Source organism: Otolemur garnettii, unplaced genomic scaffold (genome assembly GCF_000181295.1).
Source record: "Otolemur garnettii isolate 467f Iridium unplaced genomic scaffold, OtoGar3 scaffold00049, whole genome shotgun sequence".
NCBI lineage: Eukaryota > Metazoa > Chordata > Mammalia > Primates > Galagidae > Otolemur > Otolemur garnettii.
In genome coordinates, this window is record NW_003852444.1 from 3,005,202 (window position 1) to 3,021,959 (window position 16,758).

General features: G+C 42.0%; 1 protein-coding gene across 1 annotated transcript in view; it reads right to left on the reverse strand.

Moving 5' to 3' along the window:
• Positions 1-16,758, reverse strand: part of MGAM (maltase-glucoamylase) — a 63,608-nt gene that overhangs the window by 9,212 nt on the left and 37,638 nt on the right. Inside the window, exons 24-38 of the mRNA XM_003791558.1 lie at positions 14,547-14,699; positions 14,014-14,214; positions 11,616-11,770; positions 10,355-10,523; positions 9,994-10,090; positions 9,060-9,172; positions 7,989-8,114; positions 6,783-6,911; positions 6,455-6,565; positions 6,056-6,118; positions 2,607-2,741; positions 2,022-2,109; positions 1,162-1,300; positions 198-331; positions 48-82 (exon numbers count right to left, since the gene is read on the reverse strand). Of these exons, the coding sequence (XP_003791606.1) occupies positions 48-82; positions 198-331; positions 1,162-1,300; positions 2,022-2,109; positions 2,607-2,741; positions 6,056-6,118; positions 6,455-6,565; positions 6,783-6,911; positions 7,989-8,114; positions 9,060-9,172; positions 9,994-10,090; positions 10,355-10,523; positions 11,616-11,770; positions 14,014-14,214; positions 14,547-14,699 (1,848 nt within the window). The remainder of the gene's footprint in view (positions 1-47; positions 83-197; positions 332-1,161; positions 1,301-2,021; positions 2,110-2,606; positions 2,742-6,055; positions 6,119-6,454; positions 6,566-6,782; positions 6,912-7,988; positions 8,115-9,059; positions 9,173-9,993; positions 10,091-10,354; positions 10,524-11,615; positions 11,771-14,013; positions 14,215-14,546; positions 14,700-16,758) is intronic.

Here is a 16,758-nt window from a genome sequence, read left to right on the forward strand (position 1 = left end):
ACATTGCCATCTTCTTGCGGACTAAGGGGGATCCAAAGGACACTTACATAGGATATGCCAAAGAGGCTAAACTCCATCATGCCTGCAATGAGAACCACAGGTGTGTCAGGTCAGGCCCTCATGACCTGCCTCCTCCCTTCCTCACCAACGATTCTCCCTTCTCTGCTGGCAGAAGCCCAGGGAATGCTCTCACACACCAATGATAGACTTCTTCAGCTGGTCCCAGGCAGCCGTATTGTCACCCAGCCAGTGTCCTGACCAGCGGCCAGAAGAGGGGAATGTGGAACGAGTGATGACGATCCCTCTCTGTCCTGTCACCTCCTGCACGGCTCTAGTTGGAGGGGAGCAAGGAGGTAAACTGAGGGCACAGTAGGGGATGAAAGGTCACAGAGCTTCTGGTCCCAGAGGTTCTAAGCCAGGGCATGGTGGCAGAATGTTGCATGATTGGAGGGAACAGGGAAACAGGAACTGTAATGAGGTCTCCACTGACAGATCCTAAACAATGGAGACAAGTCGTGCATTTTCATAGTGTTTTACAGAGAACTTCACCATGCAGCAAACTCACTGGAGTGCCCCAGATTAGTGAGTAACCATTAAATCTTGCTATCGATTTGCTTAATACTTGCTTTTCTGTATTTAGGGAGGCAGAGGATGAACCTCTTTAGGATATTTTCCTTATAATTCATATTCATTAAGCTTGCAAAGTGTGACTATGCTAATTGAGTAGAATATCAGTTGACTTTCTAACAAATGAGGCCAAAAAAAAAAAAAAAATCAAAAGAAACAAAAAACCCTGAACAATTCACTTTGGAAATAAAGGAGAGCAATGTCCAGTCCTCTATGTGCCCTTTGCCTTTTATAACTAAAACTATTACAGCACCAGCTGCACTGTGATAACTACTGGTGTCTCTCTTGCTATGACCACCTTTTATTTCCAGTGGTGGAACCATGGCTTTATTTAAATATATAATCCTAATTATAATCACAGAGCCTTGCTCCATATGCAAGGGGAGTGTCTGATAAATAAGAATTGCTATATAGTGGTAATTATAATCTTCTTAACATTTAGAATGAGGAATGAAAGGGAAAGTAGGGTAGCTGCACCAGTCACTGGCTGTCCTTGCTTCCTGTGCCAACTGGAGAACAGAGATGGTGACTCACTCGTATGTGGGTCTGGTCTGGGACCACCCATACAGGCTGTGCACATCATAATGCCGGACTGTAGAACCGTCTGCCAGGATCTGCTGGCTCTCCATGCACAGAGTCTTGCTGCTCAGGCCCTTGTCCCTGGACACTAAATCTGGAAAGAAAAACCTAGTGAAAGCCAGCACTGATCCTATTTATCTCTGGCCTTTCTTCAAGGGCTTGGGCTCTGGATCTTAAGACTAATTGATGTTCTCAACATCGAGCTCACCGGAGAAAGCAGAGGTGTGGGAAAGGACACACAGTTGTCCAGTCCTGCATGACAGGCTCCCATATAGGCTCTTAATGTGTCAATGATTTCACGTAATTCATATCATAGCTCCAGGCAGAAAATAATTGTTATCTGCCTTTTACAGCTTAGGAAATTGAGATTTGGCAACATCCATGAAAGGTCACATAATTCACATAGATAATAATTTCTGAAGCCAAGATATGAGCACAAGTGTAACTCCAAAGTCCATCAACTCCATGATAAAGGAGAATCCCCTACTTTTCACCCATTGGTGACAAAACAAATCCCTGTAGAAGAATTAACATGAGCCTAAAAAACTAAGAAATCTAGATATGTGAATCCTTTGAGGATACTACTACCATTGTTAAATGCTTTCTGGACAAATTCAAGAAATTCACCTAATGTATCTAGTAAATTGCACACACCCAACTGGGTAGACCCTTTCAAGTGATTTGACTCTGGCCACCAGTAAACTACCATGAGGACATGCCCTGAGCCATCAGAACAAACCCTGACCACTGGGCTCTTCCAATGGTTATCTTTCTTATAGTCATGGCTCTACCAGCAAAGGAGGCCAAGCCCTTACATGGCACGTAGGGTGGACGGTTGAGAGTAGGGTCCCTGCAGCCTGAAGGAACTGCCCCATTCACGAAGCTCGCAGGTTCATTCATATCCTAGAAATGCCAAACAAAGACACAGCTTTCTTTTTAAAATAATTATATCCTGACAGTTTGGAGACAAACAAGTAGCCAATACAAGATAATTCAATATCTAGTAACCTCTATAGATGACAGCCCTGGGAGTAGGTTCATCAAATCCTGGTGGGACTCAGCTAACAAGATCAAGTAACCCCTACCAAGTGATAGGCTAAAGGGTTAAAAAATATTCTTCTTCAGGGGGTGAGGCAATCAAAGACCTAAGAAACTCCTAGCAATCACCTCAGAGGTGATTATTGTTATAACAGGAGGAAATTGAGGCCAGGTACAAGGAGCTCTGGTTGTTATAACAGGAGGAAGTGGAGGCCAGGTACAAGGTATGACGAGTATTGGGCCATTCCACTCCCAGTTAGAGGAAGTGTCTGACAGGTCCAAAGTCTCCCTCAGATAATGATAATCCTCTTGGCTAAAAGTCAGAGATGCAAACAAAGATAGACACACACACACGCACTTACAATCCACATGCCATCAAACTTCAAACTCTTCTCTGGATTCTGTGGGTTAGTGTATAATTCTTCCATTTCCCTTTTCCACCACTTGACAGTTGAATTTCGGAAAAAGTCTGGGAAGGCCACATAAGCTCGGTATTGCTATAAAAATTAAATATAATTAGCTTGTTCCAAATAAATACATCATATGTCAAACAGTCACTTACTGAGAACTCAAATCATGCACAGACGTGTACTACCTAGTGACAGACAGTCTGAACAAAGCCGAAATAATGTTCTTGGCTTTTTAGAGAAACATGGAGTGCAAAGAGCAAAAAATACCATGAATTTCCTGCCCTCTTGGCATTTGGAAAATATCTATAGACTGTTTTCCTATTTGTAACAATGTCAATGATAACAGCACCTTGAATGCAGTTCTGTGTGCATGGAATGAAGCCCAACCCTCAAATTCTGCCCTAATCTTTCCTAAGACTACAGACATCACAGGTACTGTAACTGGTTGAAAGAAAAACCTAGGTGGGTGCCTCCCATGTCATCCCCACCTGGGAAAGGAGAGGAAGGGGCATAGTTACATTTTATAATGATAGACTAATGAGTGTGTATCTCTGTCTTCTGTGGTTTCAGAAGCACAAGAAAACTGCAGTTGTGTGTAACATAAGTTTGGAGGACTTAAAAAAGATGTTTCAACCTTCTCTTCTCTTCATCTTTCCTGACATAATAAAAGCAATGTCTTTACTAACATGAAAAGTGGATTCAAGCTTTTTTCTTTTTCTTTTTTTTCTTTTCTTTTCTTCTCTTCTTCTTCTTCTTCTTTTTTTTTTTTTTTTTTTTTTGAGACTGAGTCACACTCTGTTGCCCTTGGAAGCTCACAGCAACCTCAAACTCCTGGGTTCAAGCGATCCTCTTTCCTCAGCCTTCCCAAGTAGTAGCTGGGAGAGACATGGGCCACCATGCCTAGCTAGTTTTTCCTAGTTTTAGTAGAGAAAGGGTCTCACTCTTGCTCGGGCTGATCTCAAACTCCTGAGCTCAAGCAATCCACCCACCTTGGCCTCCTGGAGTGGTAGGATTACAGGTGTGAGCCATTGCACCTGGTCTTAAGGTATAACTTCTTAAATATACTATAAGATGTTTTAGAACAGTGCCCCTGTTTTACATTTTTCTGAGTGATCCCTACAGTGCTTAGCTTAGAAGCTGACACAAAGTAAATACTCTCAGTGTTTAACTGTGGGTTCATGCCACTTAGCAGCAGCAAATATCCTTAAATCTCAATATACTCCATGTTGCTTGGTCCTTTGTATGTCTCAGTATATAGCCCCCTCTGTGTTAACCATGGCATTTTAACATAAATAAATAAAACTGGTGTGGAGGGAAGGAAGAATAACGGAAAGAACTTGGTCTACAGGAGCTCTGGTTGTTCTATGCTGTAGACAAAAGGCATACATAAAAGGCAAAAAAAGAGAGAGAGAGAGAGAGAACATGAATAAGTAAACAGAAAGATAAGTATTCAGGGATCTGACTGTCCGAGAAATGAGATGGTAGTCAGCCACATCACTGGGAATCTTGAGGAAGGGAGGCATGCCAGAGTTGAGTTTTAGAAGACAGAAGTAGAAATCATGGAACCAGACAAAGACAAACTTTCACCAAAAACAAAGTGCTCCAGATCAGGCAGGGTTAGAAGCAATGGGATGGGGTGAGGGATGGAGGGTTACATTAAACAGAGTCAGTGTCAGCCAAATCCAAGTCAGAGCTGTATTCCATATGGAATACATGTGGGAAATCTGACCACCCATTATTTATTAACTTCACTAAGTTCTGCTCAGATGATCCTTACCCAAGTAATGAAAAATGTCCTGCCATTCTCCAAGGTGCTGGCTCGCCCCGTGGCTATCTATGCTTCCTCCCTCATTTCCTTGGGTTTCCACCAGTGATGTACCCACGTGCACATCAGGCCCCAGGATCCCTGTCACTATCCACTTTGTGCTACCAAAATGTACGTAACTCCTGGAACCCATCCCAAACTTACTGAATTAAATTTTCTGAGCTTCCCACTCGGAAATCTGCTTTCCACAGGCTTCTTGGCTGTTTCTTTTATGCTATCCTCAGTGACGCCAGACCTGACTCAGTAGCCTCATTCCCACCAGTCTGAATGTGTCTTACTAATAAAAATAGTTAAAGTTATTCTATCTACAGAGAATCTTTTTTGGCATTTGGGGCAAGAGAATTCTTTTTGGAGAATTCCTTGCAGTCAGAGCTATGGACAACCTTGGTTACCACCCATTAAATGCCACTAAGTGTCTCCTAGTCACTGCTATAACTGACACCAAATTCCCTGAAGATGTCAGTATTGACCATAATGGCTAATGGGCTGTGGGGCTCATGAAATAGTAGCCAACCCCTGACAGCAAAAGTGGCTCCTCTCCCAATGCATATACCACATTGCTGACCACATAGAGAACAATATCCCTGTCCTTTCAATTCATGGCAGGTGTCCTCAGAAATAGGCCTTTTCCGTGTCTCCCCAGGTCTTCTGGGAAGTTTACATGCACCCTGATACAATTCCTACCCAGAAAAAATGATCATTGTTGAAGAAGAGCTCAGGAATGCAGGCAAGAATTCCCTAAGCACTCCCTAAGTGCTTCTCCTTTGTCCTTCTGTCCTTGCTCTCTGGAAGGTTCCCATCCCCTTTCTGAGAACCATGCTGTGGGTATTACTACAATAATGAATAAGAAAGCAAATAGGCTGCGTCAGCCTACAGGTCACACATGTTGGCCACAGGATGGGGCTGAAGTTTCCTAGACCAGTAAGGATCCAGTAAACTTAGTGAACCAGGGGAAAATTCAGGTCCAGAAGCATGGGCTACCTGGATCCTTTACAAGCAAGAACGTGTTCCCAGAAAAGAATAAGCTTTAACCTAAGGCTAAAAACTGAAAGGTAAAAGCAAAGTTGAGAAACCCCAAAAAGAATGGGTTTTGTAAAGATTTGTAAGCAAGAAGGTGGAGAAGACCACCCATGGAAAAAAGGTATACAAAGAGAAATGACTCAAGCATTAGAGACAGAGGGTGGAGACTCATATTAAAACAGACATCCAAGGGAACACCAACAACTATATTAATTCAGAGAAAAGATAGTACTTCCTGGAGGCATCATCCAGTGGAAATTTCATGGGCCTTTGGACTTCCACAGCTTTAGATTTGAAATCATTATTCTGCCACTTAAAACCATGGACAAGTAATTTAAGCTCGCTGATCTTAAATCCCCAGGATGTTATAAGTACCTACATCCAAACTGAGAGTAAAATATTCCTACCTGCAAAGCAGTTGGCACACAGACTGACATCCAGGGCACTCCCTAAGTACTTCTCCTGTGTCACAAAGCATAGACGTGTCCAGTATCCTGGCTATGGCCCCCCTCCTCACCACTCTGACCTCACCCAGGATCCACAAAGGGCTTTTTACCTCCAATTGACTGTCCCAGTCTAGAGACGCATTAATAACAACACCAGGGTAATCAGGCCAGACCTGCAGAGAAGAAAATGTTCAAGAGCAATGCACTAGGCATTTTCCCTACATAGTATTTCCTCAGAAATTGCAAACTATATTCCAAGAGTTAATTATACTCTGATTAGTAGGCAGGATTAATCCAGAGAAAAGTGGGTTCCACAAAGCATCTAACACTACTTGAAAAGTCCTTAACTGTGTTAACAAATACTGAGTGAGAAAATAAGAACTTCTGACCACAGGGCCCAAATGGAAAAGGCAAAAAACAGCACACACGAACACACTAACAGTGAAACCCCCTCTACCCACCCACTCGACACTCAGCTAGGGATTAGTGAATCCTAGCTAAGATCATACCTTCCCCCAGACAATGCCTCCATCGTCTGGATATCTGATGAAGACGTCATCTTCCACACCCCGGAGGAAGGCAGGGTAGGGCTGTGTCTCATTGCCAGAGATGGCTGGATCCTGAAATCAAAGTGCAAGCCCGAGAATAAATGAGGAACAGAACAAAGGGGAACTCAAGAGGGAAGTCCATTTGAACAGTAGTTTCTGGGAGTCCTAAAAAAATCCCTCTCTTATTGTACGTTGACTTCTCATTACATGGGAAGACAGTACAAGGTTTTCTTTGCCAGGGCCCACCCCTGCTCCCAGACAGACACCCCACGGGCATGTAGGGACTGACCAGGATGAGGATAACCCGCATCCCGTCGGCCTTCATGCGATTGATCAGAGCTGGGAACCCAGAAAAGTTGGGGCTCAGGGTGAAGTCCAGCTGCCGCTCCATGTAGTCGATATCTGAGTACTGCACATCCTGGGGGGGTGGGAGGAACACGGGAAACTGAGTGGCTGCAGTCACACATGTCCAGGGTCCACAGAACACCCCATCCCTCCTGATGGTAAACTGCAGACAGCACTGTGTTTGTGAGGTACAGGTCATGGGAAATTCACTCATTTTTTAAGTTTCATTTGTAAAATAGAAAGATAAAAACTAAGTCAGCAGGAAAGAGACTGGTAATGCCTCCGTGGCAGGACTGTTGTGAGCATAAATAAAAACGCTGGACAGGAAAGTGCTTCATAAACTGCTCACACAAGGAGTGATTACCATCACCTCCCCCTGGTATCCGTGATTCACATTCAGAGAAAATAGTGTTCACCATCCAGAACACAGATAGTGAATCTCCTACAAAACAAAGCAAAACAAGGGGGTGACAACTGCTTTGAATATCCAGTCTCAGGGGTAATGAGACAGAGGTTTGTTATTAAGAATTGGCTGTAATGGCTAATGGCTGCATGACGCACTTTCTGCTTTGGAACAATTATAAATAACAGAGAAGTTAGTAGCATAAAATTAAGTATGTAAGTGGCTCATGAGTCACTTCTCTGATTACTGAACTTCTCTCCAGTCTGGATTAGTCCTCCAGTAAAGCATTGCACTTGTTTCTATTTATAGGAATCTGGTGATTAGCTCAAAGAGGACAGAAGAGTTGGAACTGAGGTCTTATCTACATATACAATAGTCTGACGAATTCTGAGTTAATTTGTTGAGAAATTAAGCAAATTCTTTTTGGTGGATCATTTATTCTTACAGAATCTGGCTTTTTGACCCAGTGTTTTGAAGTCATATGAAAGGAATAAAAGGAAGCAATGACATATAGCAGAGAGAACCCTGGAGCCAGCCCTCTCTCCTCCTCCTCTAGCCAATCACCATGAATCTTTGAGCTTCTATCTCTGGAAGATGGGGACAAGAGCTGGGGAGAGGCTCAGGGTGGTATTGTATGGGGAAGCACTTTATATCTTTTTAGAGTCCCACAAAAATCAGACAAACAAATCCAGATTCAGAGACACCTGGGTGAGCTACAAGGTCCCAGAGCCATGACTGTGAACTCACATAGGGGATCTGGGCTGCCACCATGTCATCATACAAACTGGCTATCTCTGAGTCGTTCTTGTATCCGTAGCGACACAGCTGGAACCCCAAGGCCCAGTAAGGTACCATCACAGGCCGACCAATCAACTAGAAAATACACAGAAAATATTAGTCCTCAAAAAGGAGAAATGAGGTGGAAGTTTTTTACATGTACTAATAAAAATATTTTTCCATGTCATAAGCTAAACAATCAACAAATTTCAAATCCAGAGAGAAACTAAAGAGATGTAGAGCCACTGGGACACCTGTGGAAAGCGTCCTGCTAGGAAGCCTGGAGAATAGGACTTGACTCTGATTCCCAGAGGCACAGAACCCGGAGGCAAAATGCTTGGCTTAGTGAAGAGACCCCAGTCCCACTAGTTTGTGTGACCTTGGATGAAAGTTAATAAGCATCTTCACCTATAAATTGGGGATAATAATACCTCATGGTGGTTTTTTTGAAGACTGAATGAGTTATTGCAGTGGTCTGACATGCAGTAAGTAATAAATGGATGACATGCTATAAGCAGTATATATTTTTGTTGATACTGCCACAACCACCAATGTCACCAGAACCATAACCTCAACTGCCCCCACCACCACTATCACCTCTACCACCCTCACCACCACACTCGCCACCGTCACCTCTACTGCCTCACCACCACTCTCACCACCGTCACCTCTACTGCCCTCACCACCACGCTCGCCACCGTCACCTCTACCGCCCTCACCACCACGCTCGCCACCGTCACCTCTACCGCCCTCACCACCACTCTCGCCACCGTCATCTCTACCACCCTCACCAGCACAATCACCACTATCACCTCTACCACTCTCACCAACATAATCACCATTGATACCACTACTAGTTCTACCATTCTGCAATGCTTAGAGAGGTATTGAATTTAATAGTTATTGGGATGTATTTTTCCTTATTCTGTAATCTGTCTCTGAGAAAGACCAGTTATCATCTGAAAGTTATATTAATGATGTGGGTTTAGAATACTGAATGTACTGTATAAATACTGGACAACAAATTGAATTTCCCCCTACCTCAGTGTACTGCTGAGTGACAAGCTCTGGAGTTGGCCCCAAGAACACATAGAAGTCCAGAATTCCCCCTGTGGTGCGGTACGTCAAGCCAGGCAGGGGCTGGAATGTTACATCTGAAAGTGAAGGAAAATGTAAACCTTGAATATGAGGAATCACCCTTGACCTGCATACCTTCTCTTCCTGTGCCCTCCCTACTGTGAAGTATACTTTGAACTATATTCATACAGAATTGAAGAAGTTAAGTGAAAGTCTGCAGAGTCCCATCCCTGGAGTTTTCTTCCCTTTGGTGAGCTTTATTATGTTTTATCATTCTCCTTCTGAAAAAATTATTATTTTTTTAAATTTAAGAATAGTTTAATACTTAGATGAAGGTGCTAAAACGGTACTGAGAGTTCCTGTGTCTCTCTCATACAGATATTATCCAATGATAACATCTTCCATAAGCATTATACATTGTCAGGAAACTGACATCAGTATGACACTATTAACTCAGACATGGCCCTTATTGGGATTTTACCAGGTTTTACATACATGCTTTCTTTTCCATTCCCCACATCTTCCACCCATTTCCTATGTACCATACAAATCTTCTTTACACTTTCACACCCTCTGAGTGGCTGCTCTGCCCCCAGTGTCAGCACTAATTCAGATTGCATAGATGGCTGCCACCATCTGGCCTCAGGTGATCTGGGATTTACATGGTTTTACTTATCCTTTGTTATGTGATTTTTGTCGAAATAAGCATTGGGTTAAATCTTGTTATCACATGTTACTGGACTAAAATAAACAGAAAGGCCAAACAAAAAGAATTAAAAAAACACCAAGCACAAGATGATCATTTTGACTTCAGGGAGCACCTGGGTCAAACACATTCTAAAGTTACTCAAGGGTAATTGGCACACAAAAATAAGGGGCAACACTGGCGTCATCTCACCCATGGCATTGCTGTTCAGCAGAAGCACACCATGGGCACTGCCATCCTGCTCCAGCCCCATGTAGTAGGGGTGGACACCATAGGAGTTCTTCTTGTCCTGGAGAGGAGAAGGAAGAAGTGGTGAGAGGTTAAGACATCCAGCTGAGAAATAAACTCAACAAAATTTTGGTTGCTGAGATGGGTCTGGCCTTCTCCATGACATAAATGAAATACATGCAAATGAATGAACCTGAGAATTAGCCCATTTGCTCTGGAAGCAGAATGGGACAATCTGGATTGAGTTGGGGAAGACCAGTCACAAAGGGCACACAGTGTGGGTGCAGAGAGGCAAAGACACAGACCCTGAACGCCCTGCACTTACCCCTGGGGGTTCATCTCGGGAAAACATCCCCCACGTGTGCCAGTTCAAGTCCCTCCTAAAGGCTGTGTGCTCCGTCTCCCCAAAGCCATAGAGGTACGTGGAGGGCAGGCGAGTGGAGACGCGGATGAACATGTCATTGAAGGTGAAGCCAAGGAGCTGAGAGTCCCAGCTGCAACACAAAAGGTAGATTGAAAAAGAAAGCAGACTTAAAAAAAAGAAAAGAACAAAAGAAAGCGGGCTTTTCTCTCTGTTTCAAGCAGCTGACTTTTCTAGGGCAACATCAGAACTCTTGCTTCCCTTCCCACCTCCCAAAAACTGTTCATCTTCCAAACAAAATATAAATTCCATTTAATTAAATAGTTATAGATATCTTTGCTAAAAGCCCCGGTGTCATCTTCACTCTTCCATTTTCCCCGTCACTGCCTCCTCTCAGCGCACCCTTCCCAATTCCAAGTCCATGCTCTCCTCACCATCTCCACTGTGCACACTCCCCCCGCCCTCCCTCAGCTCATTTTCTACACAGATCCAGAGCCATGTTTTTACAAGTGGCTTCTCATGAGTAGTAGATCTTCAGAAGCCCTTCAGGCTATACTTGATCTGAAGCCCACCTAGCATCCTGGCTTTGCCTCCCAGCTCTTGTCTTCCCACTTTCCACCATGCTCCATCCACATGGGAGTTTTTCTATCCCTAATGTGCCAAGTTTGCTTCACCTCAGTCTGGGCACGCACTAGACCTCTGCTGAAATGCTTTCTCCCTGTCCCTCAACTCCACATGGCTGGCTCCTTCTCCTCATCCAGGTCCCATTTCAAATGCCCCCTCCTTGAGGGACCTACTCTGGCCACACCATCAAAAGTAGTAAGCTTCCTACAGCTGTCTATTACCCCTGTTATTTTTCTTACACAGTATAATCATCATTATCTCAATTCCCTTTTACATTATAATTTAAATTATATTTGTTATTTACTGGTTATTTTTTGTCATGAGAAGAGAAGCCTCATCTTTCTATAGCTAGCAGCACCTAATATAGATTAGGTACCCCATAAAGAGTGGTTGGATGAATTCCCTGGTACATGCAACTGTCTCAGTAATTATTCCCTGGATGCTAAAAATTCCTTTGTAATACACCTGAAGGAAACAATGTATTCATGGATATGGAAATTGACAGTGTGGTGCTTTGAGCCAGGATACCCTCATGGACAATGATTGTGGCAATGAATGAACAGTTAAGCATCGATTCAGAAGCAGTCTAGAAGCCACTTACATTACAGTGCCTGTGTTCTTCCGGCGAATTTCAATTCCAAATGGATTCTTCTTAATGAGGACATCATAGAGTTGACCCTCAGAGGTGCTAGATGGAACCCTGGGTATGTTCAGAGGGACTGGAACTTCATACCGATTGTTGTTGGGATCATAAATCTAGACCGAAAGAAACAGATTTTAGGTAAGGATAGTACTCTCAGAAACTAAATCCATAGCAGAAGCTTTCTGTTTCTGACAAAGAGTTCAGATGATATATATATATGTATCTTCTTTAAGCTCAAAATACCTGAGATTTAATTAATATATCAAAGAACAATGTCATCATTAACCTTTTGCTCTGAATTTGTCATGTCTTGTTTTTAAGGCCTCTGTTGCAGTGACACATTTACACTGCCATTGGTGCTAACTTGGAAAATCATTTTGGAATCACTGTGGCATTAATGAATATATTATTTACTATTTTGTATGTGGGCAGAAGAATACGTACAGATACCTGAAAACTTTTCTGAATTGAAAAAAAAATCTCCAAGACAAGCAAGAACTCCATTTGATTAAAATAATCAATGACACCTTTGCTGAAAATGGTATCTAAATTGATTCACTGAGTACCTACCATACACCTGCCTGATACTATACTAGACACTAGAGATAAAACAGAATAAAATAACATTATTATTTCATGAAATTCACATGCTCATGTGAAATGAAAGAGAATAATCCGTGCACTGAGGCAGAGCCATGTAGAAGTGCTTTAAGATTAAAGGAAAGGAGTGCCATTGTTTTGGGAAGACTGAGACGGTGTCATAGGACAAACACAGGCTGAGTCTTAAAAGCTTGGTAGCCCTTAACTAAGAGTAAATTTTAAATGTCTTACCACAAAAAGTAAGTGAGGTGATGGTTATATTAATCAGTTTGACTTAAGCTTTCCTCCTTGTATATCAAATCATCACATTGTACCCCATAAGTGTATACAGTTATGATTTTAATTAAAAATTAAATTTAAAAAGCTTGGTAACCATTAACCAAACACAGAAAGGAAATCCAGTCATTCTAGTAAAATCATAACAAACACAAAGGCACAGAGTATTACAGTGGGCTTGCAGGGAGGCAAATAGTTTGGAGAGAGCTACTGTGTGGTCCACAGGTAGAGTAGGCAAAACTTAAGTGTAGAAACCCTACTAAGTTCATTCACTTCAAACCCATTAGATGCTACCACATGCTAGTTCTGTGGCAAGAATATGAATGTAGAAGAACCTCATCCCTAAAACAGAAGATGTGAGAGAACTCAGAGTTGATGTCAGACTGCAAAGACCTTCCAGGCAGGGCCACACCAGTCTGATCTCTTTTATTTATGCTCCCAACAATATTTGAGGGCTACCTTCTATCTACCAGGCTCTGCATTTGATTTCAGAAGAAAAATGGTAGAACTCATGCCCTTAGAAAGGCTACAATTTAATAGAAAAATAGACAATAAGAATAGCTAGTCTAGAGGCCAGGGCTGGTGGCTCACACCTATAATCCTAGCACTTCCGGAGGGCAAGGCAGGATGATTATTTGAAGCCAGGAGTTCAAGACCATTCTGAACAATATAGTAAGACCCTTATGTCTACAAAAACTAAAAAAAAAAATTAGCTGAGTGGGTGGCATGCACTGTAGTCTCACCTACTCAGGAGGAGCATTTGAGCACTAGAGTTTGAGGTTGCAGTGAACTATGTTGATAGCACTGCCCTCCAGCCTGAGTGACAGAGCAAGGTTTTATCTAAAAAAAAAAAAAAAAAAAAAAAATCCTAATCCTTCCCTAGTCCTTAAATGTAATTAAATCGTGGAAGAGAAAGAAATCCCTGCACTTTGCTAGCTATTTTACTCAACTTCAGTATCCAAATCTGAACTCATCATCATAGCCTTTTCAATACTGCCCATCCCAGCTAATGACGTCACCATCCACACAGAGATGTAAGCCAGAAACATGGTAATCATTCTTCATGCTTCCCTCATTCTCATCACCAATTTGCATTCAATCCCACTTCCTGTAATCCTACATTTTCAGTCTCAAACATGTCCATTGTTCTCCATCTGTTTTCTTCTACCTAGTCCAAACTGAATCCCTCACCTGGGCTACGTAACTGGCAGCCTTCTAACTTGTCTCTCCATATTTACTTTTGTTCTCCCAACCATTTTCCTAACAGTAGGCACAGTTATCTTTTAAACATGCAAATTAGAAGAGGTCTTATTCTCCCATCAATGCTTTCTCATTGCTCTTAGGATAATGACGGAGTCTGTTGTAGCATGATTCACTTAGGAGAGTATTTAGGATCCTGTAAACCATGGCCAGCAAAAAATAACAGAACTGTAAAGGGCCTAGTCAGTACCTGATATATACACATATATACTGTGTTTACCTTGAACTGCAGCATTTCATTTTTATGGTAGGTCACCTGCAGGCGGAGGGAGTTCACGGGTGTGGAGGGAAAGGCATTGGTGTAAGGAGAAGACTTTAAGGAGATGTCAGCTGTGGCCCCATGTGAGTTATACTGAATGTCACCGACAGAGTATAGATCATTGACAAAATAGCAATAAGGGACTCCTGGAGAACTAGATGCCTGAAAAATAAGATGAAAGTCATAGATGAGCTTATGATCCTAGAATTACCATATAAAAGGGGTTAGAAAAGTCATTGTATAGATAAAGCTCATCATTCATTTACTCATACATCATTTGGCGTGACAAAAATTTAAATTCCTAATCTCCAAGCAAAATATTTATTTTACAAAGTCCCACATATGTCCCCAGCTACTCTTCACATCCAGATCAAGTTCCTTTGGAAGTTCTTTCTATGGATTTAAGCAACTACATAGGTAGTGGTGCCATGGGAGTCAAACTGTAGACGCAGTGTGGAGAGTGTCATGTATGTTAACACCGTCAGCATGATTACCTCCCAGACACAGCCTCGGGCAGAGCAGTTTTCTTCAGTAACACCATTCTCATCCGGGTAGCAGTTTATTTTTTCTTCATCCCTTATCTTCACGTCCCACTCCACTGTGTACGCTTCTCCCAGGACAAGATCAATGTCTGTGATAATGGCAACCTGCAGGAATATGAAGATCAAAGGAAATTGCCCTCAGGACAGAGGTCTTTCAAAATATGAGGCTGGTTTTAGGGAAAGAGATAGAAATTAGAGCAAACTCTCAAATATCCTAGTAGTGTATGATGGCAGCTTACATGAGGAGAGCTGTGTGGTAGGGGGACTATTCAGCAGAAACAGGACAAATGTCACAACTGTTAGAATCTTGTACATAACAGTGAAAAAAACTAGTTCTGATACAACCTGTTAAGATTACCTTCTTTCCTTCCCTGACCTCCCTGCTCCCTCTGTATTTTGGCAGGAAGGCTCTCTTCTGCACTTCCTCATAAACCATAACACACACACACACACACACACACACGGTGCCATCCCAAATTCATCGGATCTTCGTGCTTTCCACTTCCAAACCACTGGTAAAAAGAATACAGAACACAACATGGCCTGGGTTCTCATGCTCATTTTTCTGTGGAACCTTCCACAAATTATTTCAGTTCGCCAGGTCTCAATTTTATCAACTGCAAAATAGGTGAGCTGAAAAAGTCATTATATATTGTTCCATCTCTAGTACCTCAGTCTTTTCATTTCTCCAAGCTCAAAATCTCTAAACTTGAAAACTTCTTCTCTGAATTCAGCACACTAATTAAAATATTTATTATTTTTCTACATATTTTTCTTTTTTTTAATTAAATGATAGCTGTATACATTAATGCAAACATGGGGCACAATGTAGTGTTTTCACATACAATTTGAAATACCTTCATCAAATTGGTTAACCTAGACTTTGTGCCATTTACTTAGTTAACACTTCTTTAAGTAGCATTTCTTATAGTTTAAAGTTCTCATTTGTCTGAAGTAATAAAATCACATTCTAAGGACTATCATCCTTCTCCCATCTGCTATTCTAAATCATCTTGCACTCCCCAGTTCTACTAGCCCCCACCTCCCAGAGCACTCTCACTCCTACCTCTGACAATGTACACACAACGGCACTGCCTTGATTCATAGATCAATAATAAGAGTTTCTGACAATCAAATCAAGTGTGACTCTCTCATTTTGGCACCTAAGACCTCCCAAAATTTGATCATGTTTTCTGTCCAAACTGATCTGCTTCCAAAAGAAAATTCTATGCTAGTCACACATAACAATAACGTGGGGTTATTCTCAGTCCTCGAATTGGCTTATTCTGATATCTCAACCTGAAATGCCTCACCTGGGCACATGCTCTTTTTAGGAAAATGGTGGCCATTTGTGGTTTACACTGCCAATTGCCCACTTTGTGTAAAATGTTCCCTTCTGACTCACTATTTCAGATTAAAATACCAAATTTCCCAGCCCAGAGCTAATGTTTCAACCAATGAGACACAGTTGTGGTCACAAGGAGATAAGTTTGTGTCCACTGAGTTTCCAGCCAAGTATTTCTTCCTTGATATAAAGGCCTGCCCCCTTCTCCTTTACTTCTTCCTTACTGTTCCCACTCCATTTTTATTTATTCTTTTTTTTTCTCCTGCAACAGAGGGATGATGACTGAAAGAGGCAGCCCCTTCCAAACATAGGAGAAGACTTTCAGGCATTGATTCAATGCCACAAATCGCCACCTTCTAAACTTACTGTTATATTAAAAAAAAAAGTTTCCAATTTGTTTAAACTACCATTAAGGGGGTTTCCTGCCACTTGGAGCTCATGAATCCCGACCTGATTCACCATTATTCAAGGCTCAGAATAGCCCTGCCTCCTCTAAGAACCTTTGCTCAACTATTCCATTAAGCTTTGAACACAAATTTAGGGATAAGTTAATCTTTCCTATATGTTAATTGAATTCCCTGCCCCATTCTCCATAGTTTTGTGTGTATAAATTGTGCCTCTCCATTGCCCAAACTCAAACAATAAAGAGTTCCTTTGGCCTTAATACTAATAAATGCCTATAAAGCTTGTTTCCAAATATGCATCCTTCAAATGGCATGCATGCTGCCATATACATAAACAGTCATATACTACTCCATTCTTCTTTCTTTCCTTCCTTCCTTCTGTCCTTCCTTCCTTCCTTTCTTTTTTTTTTTTTTT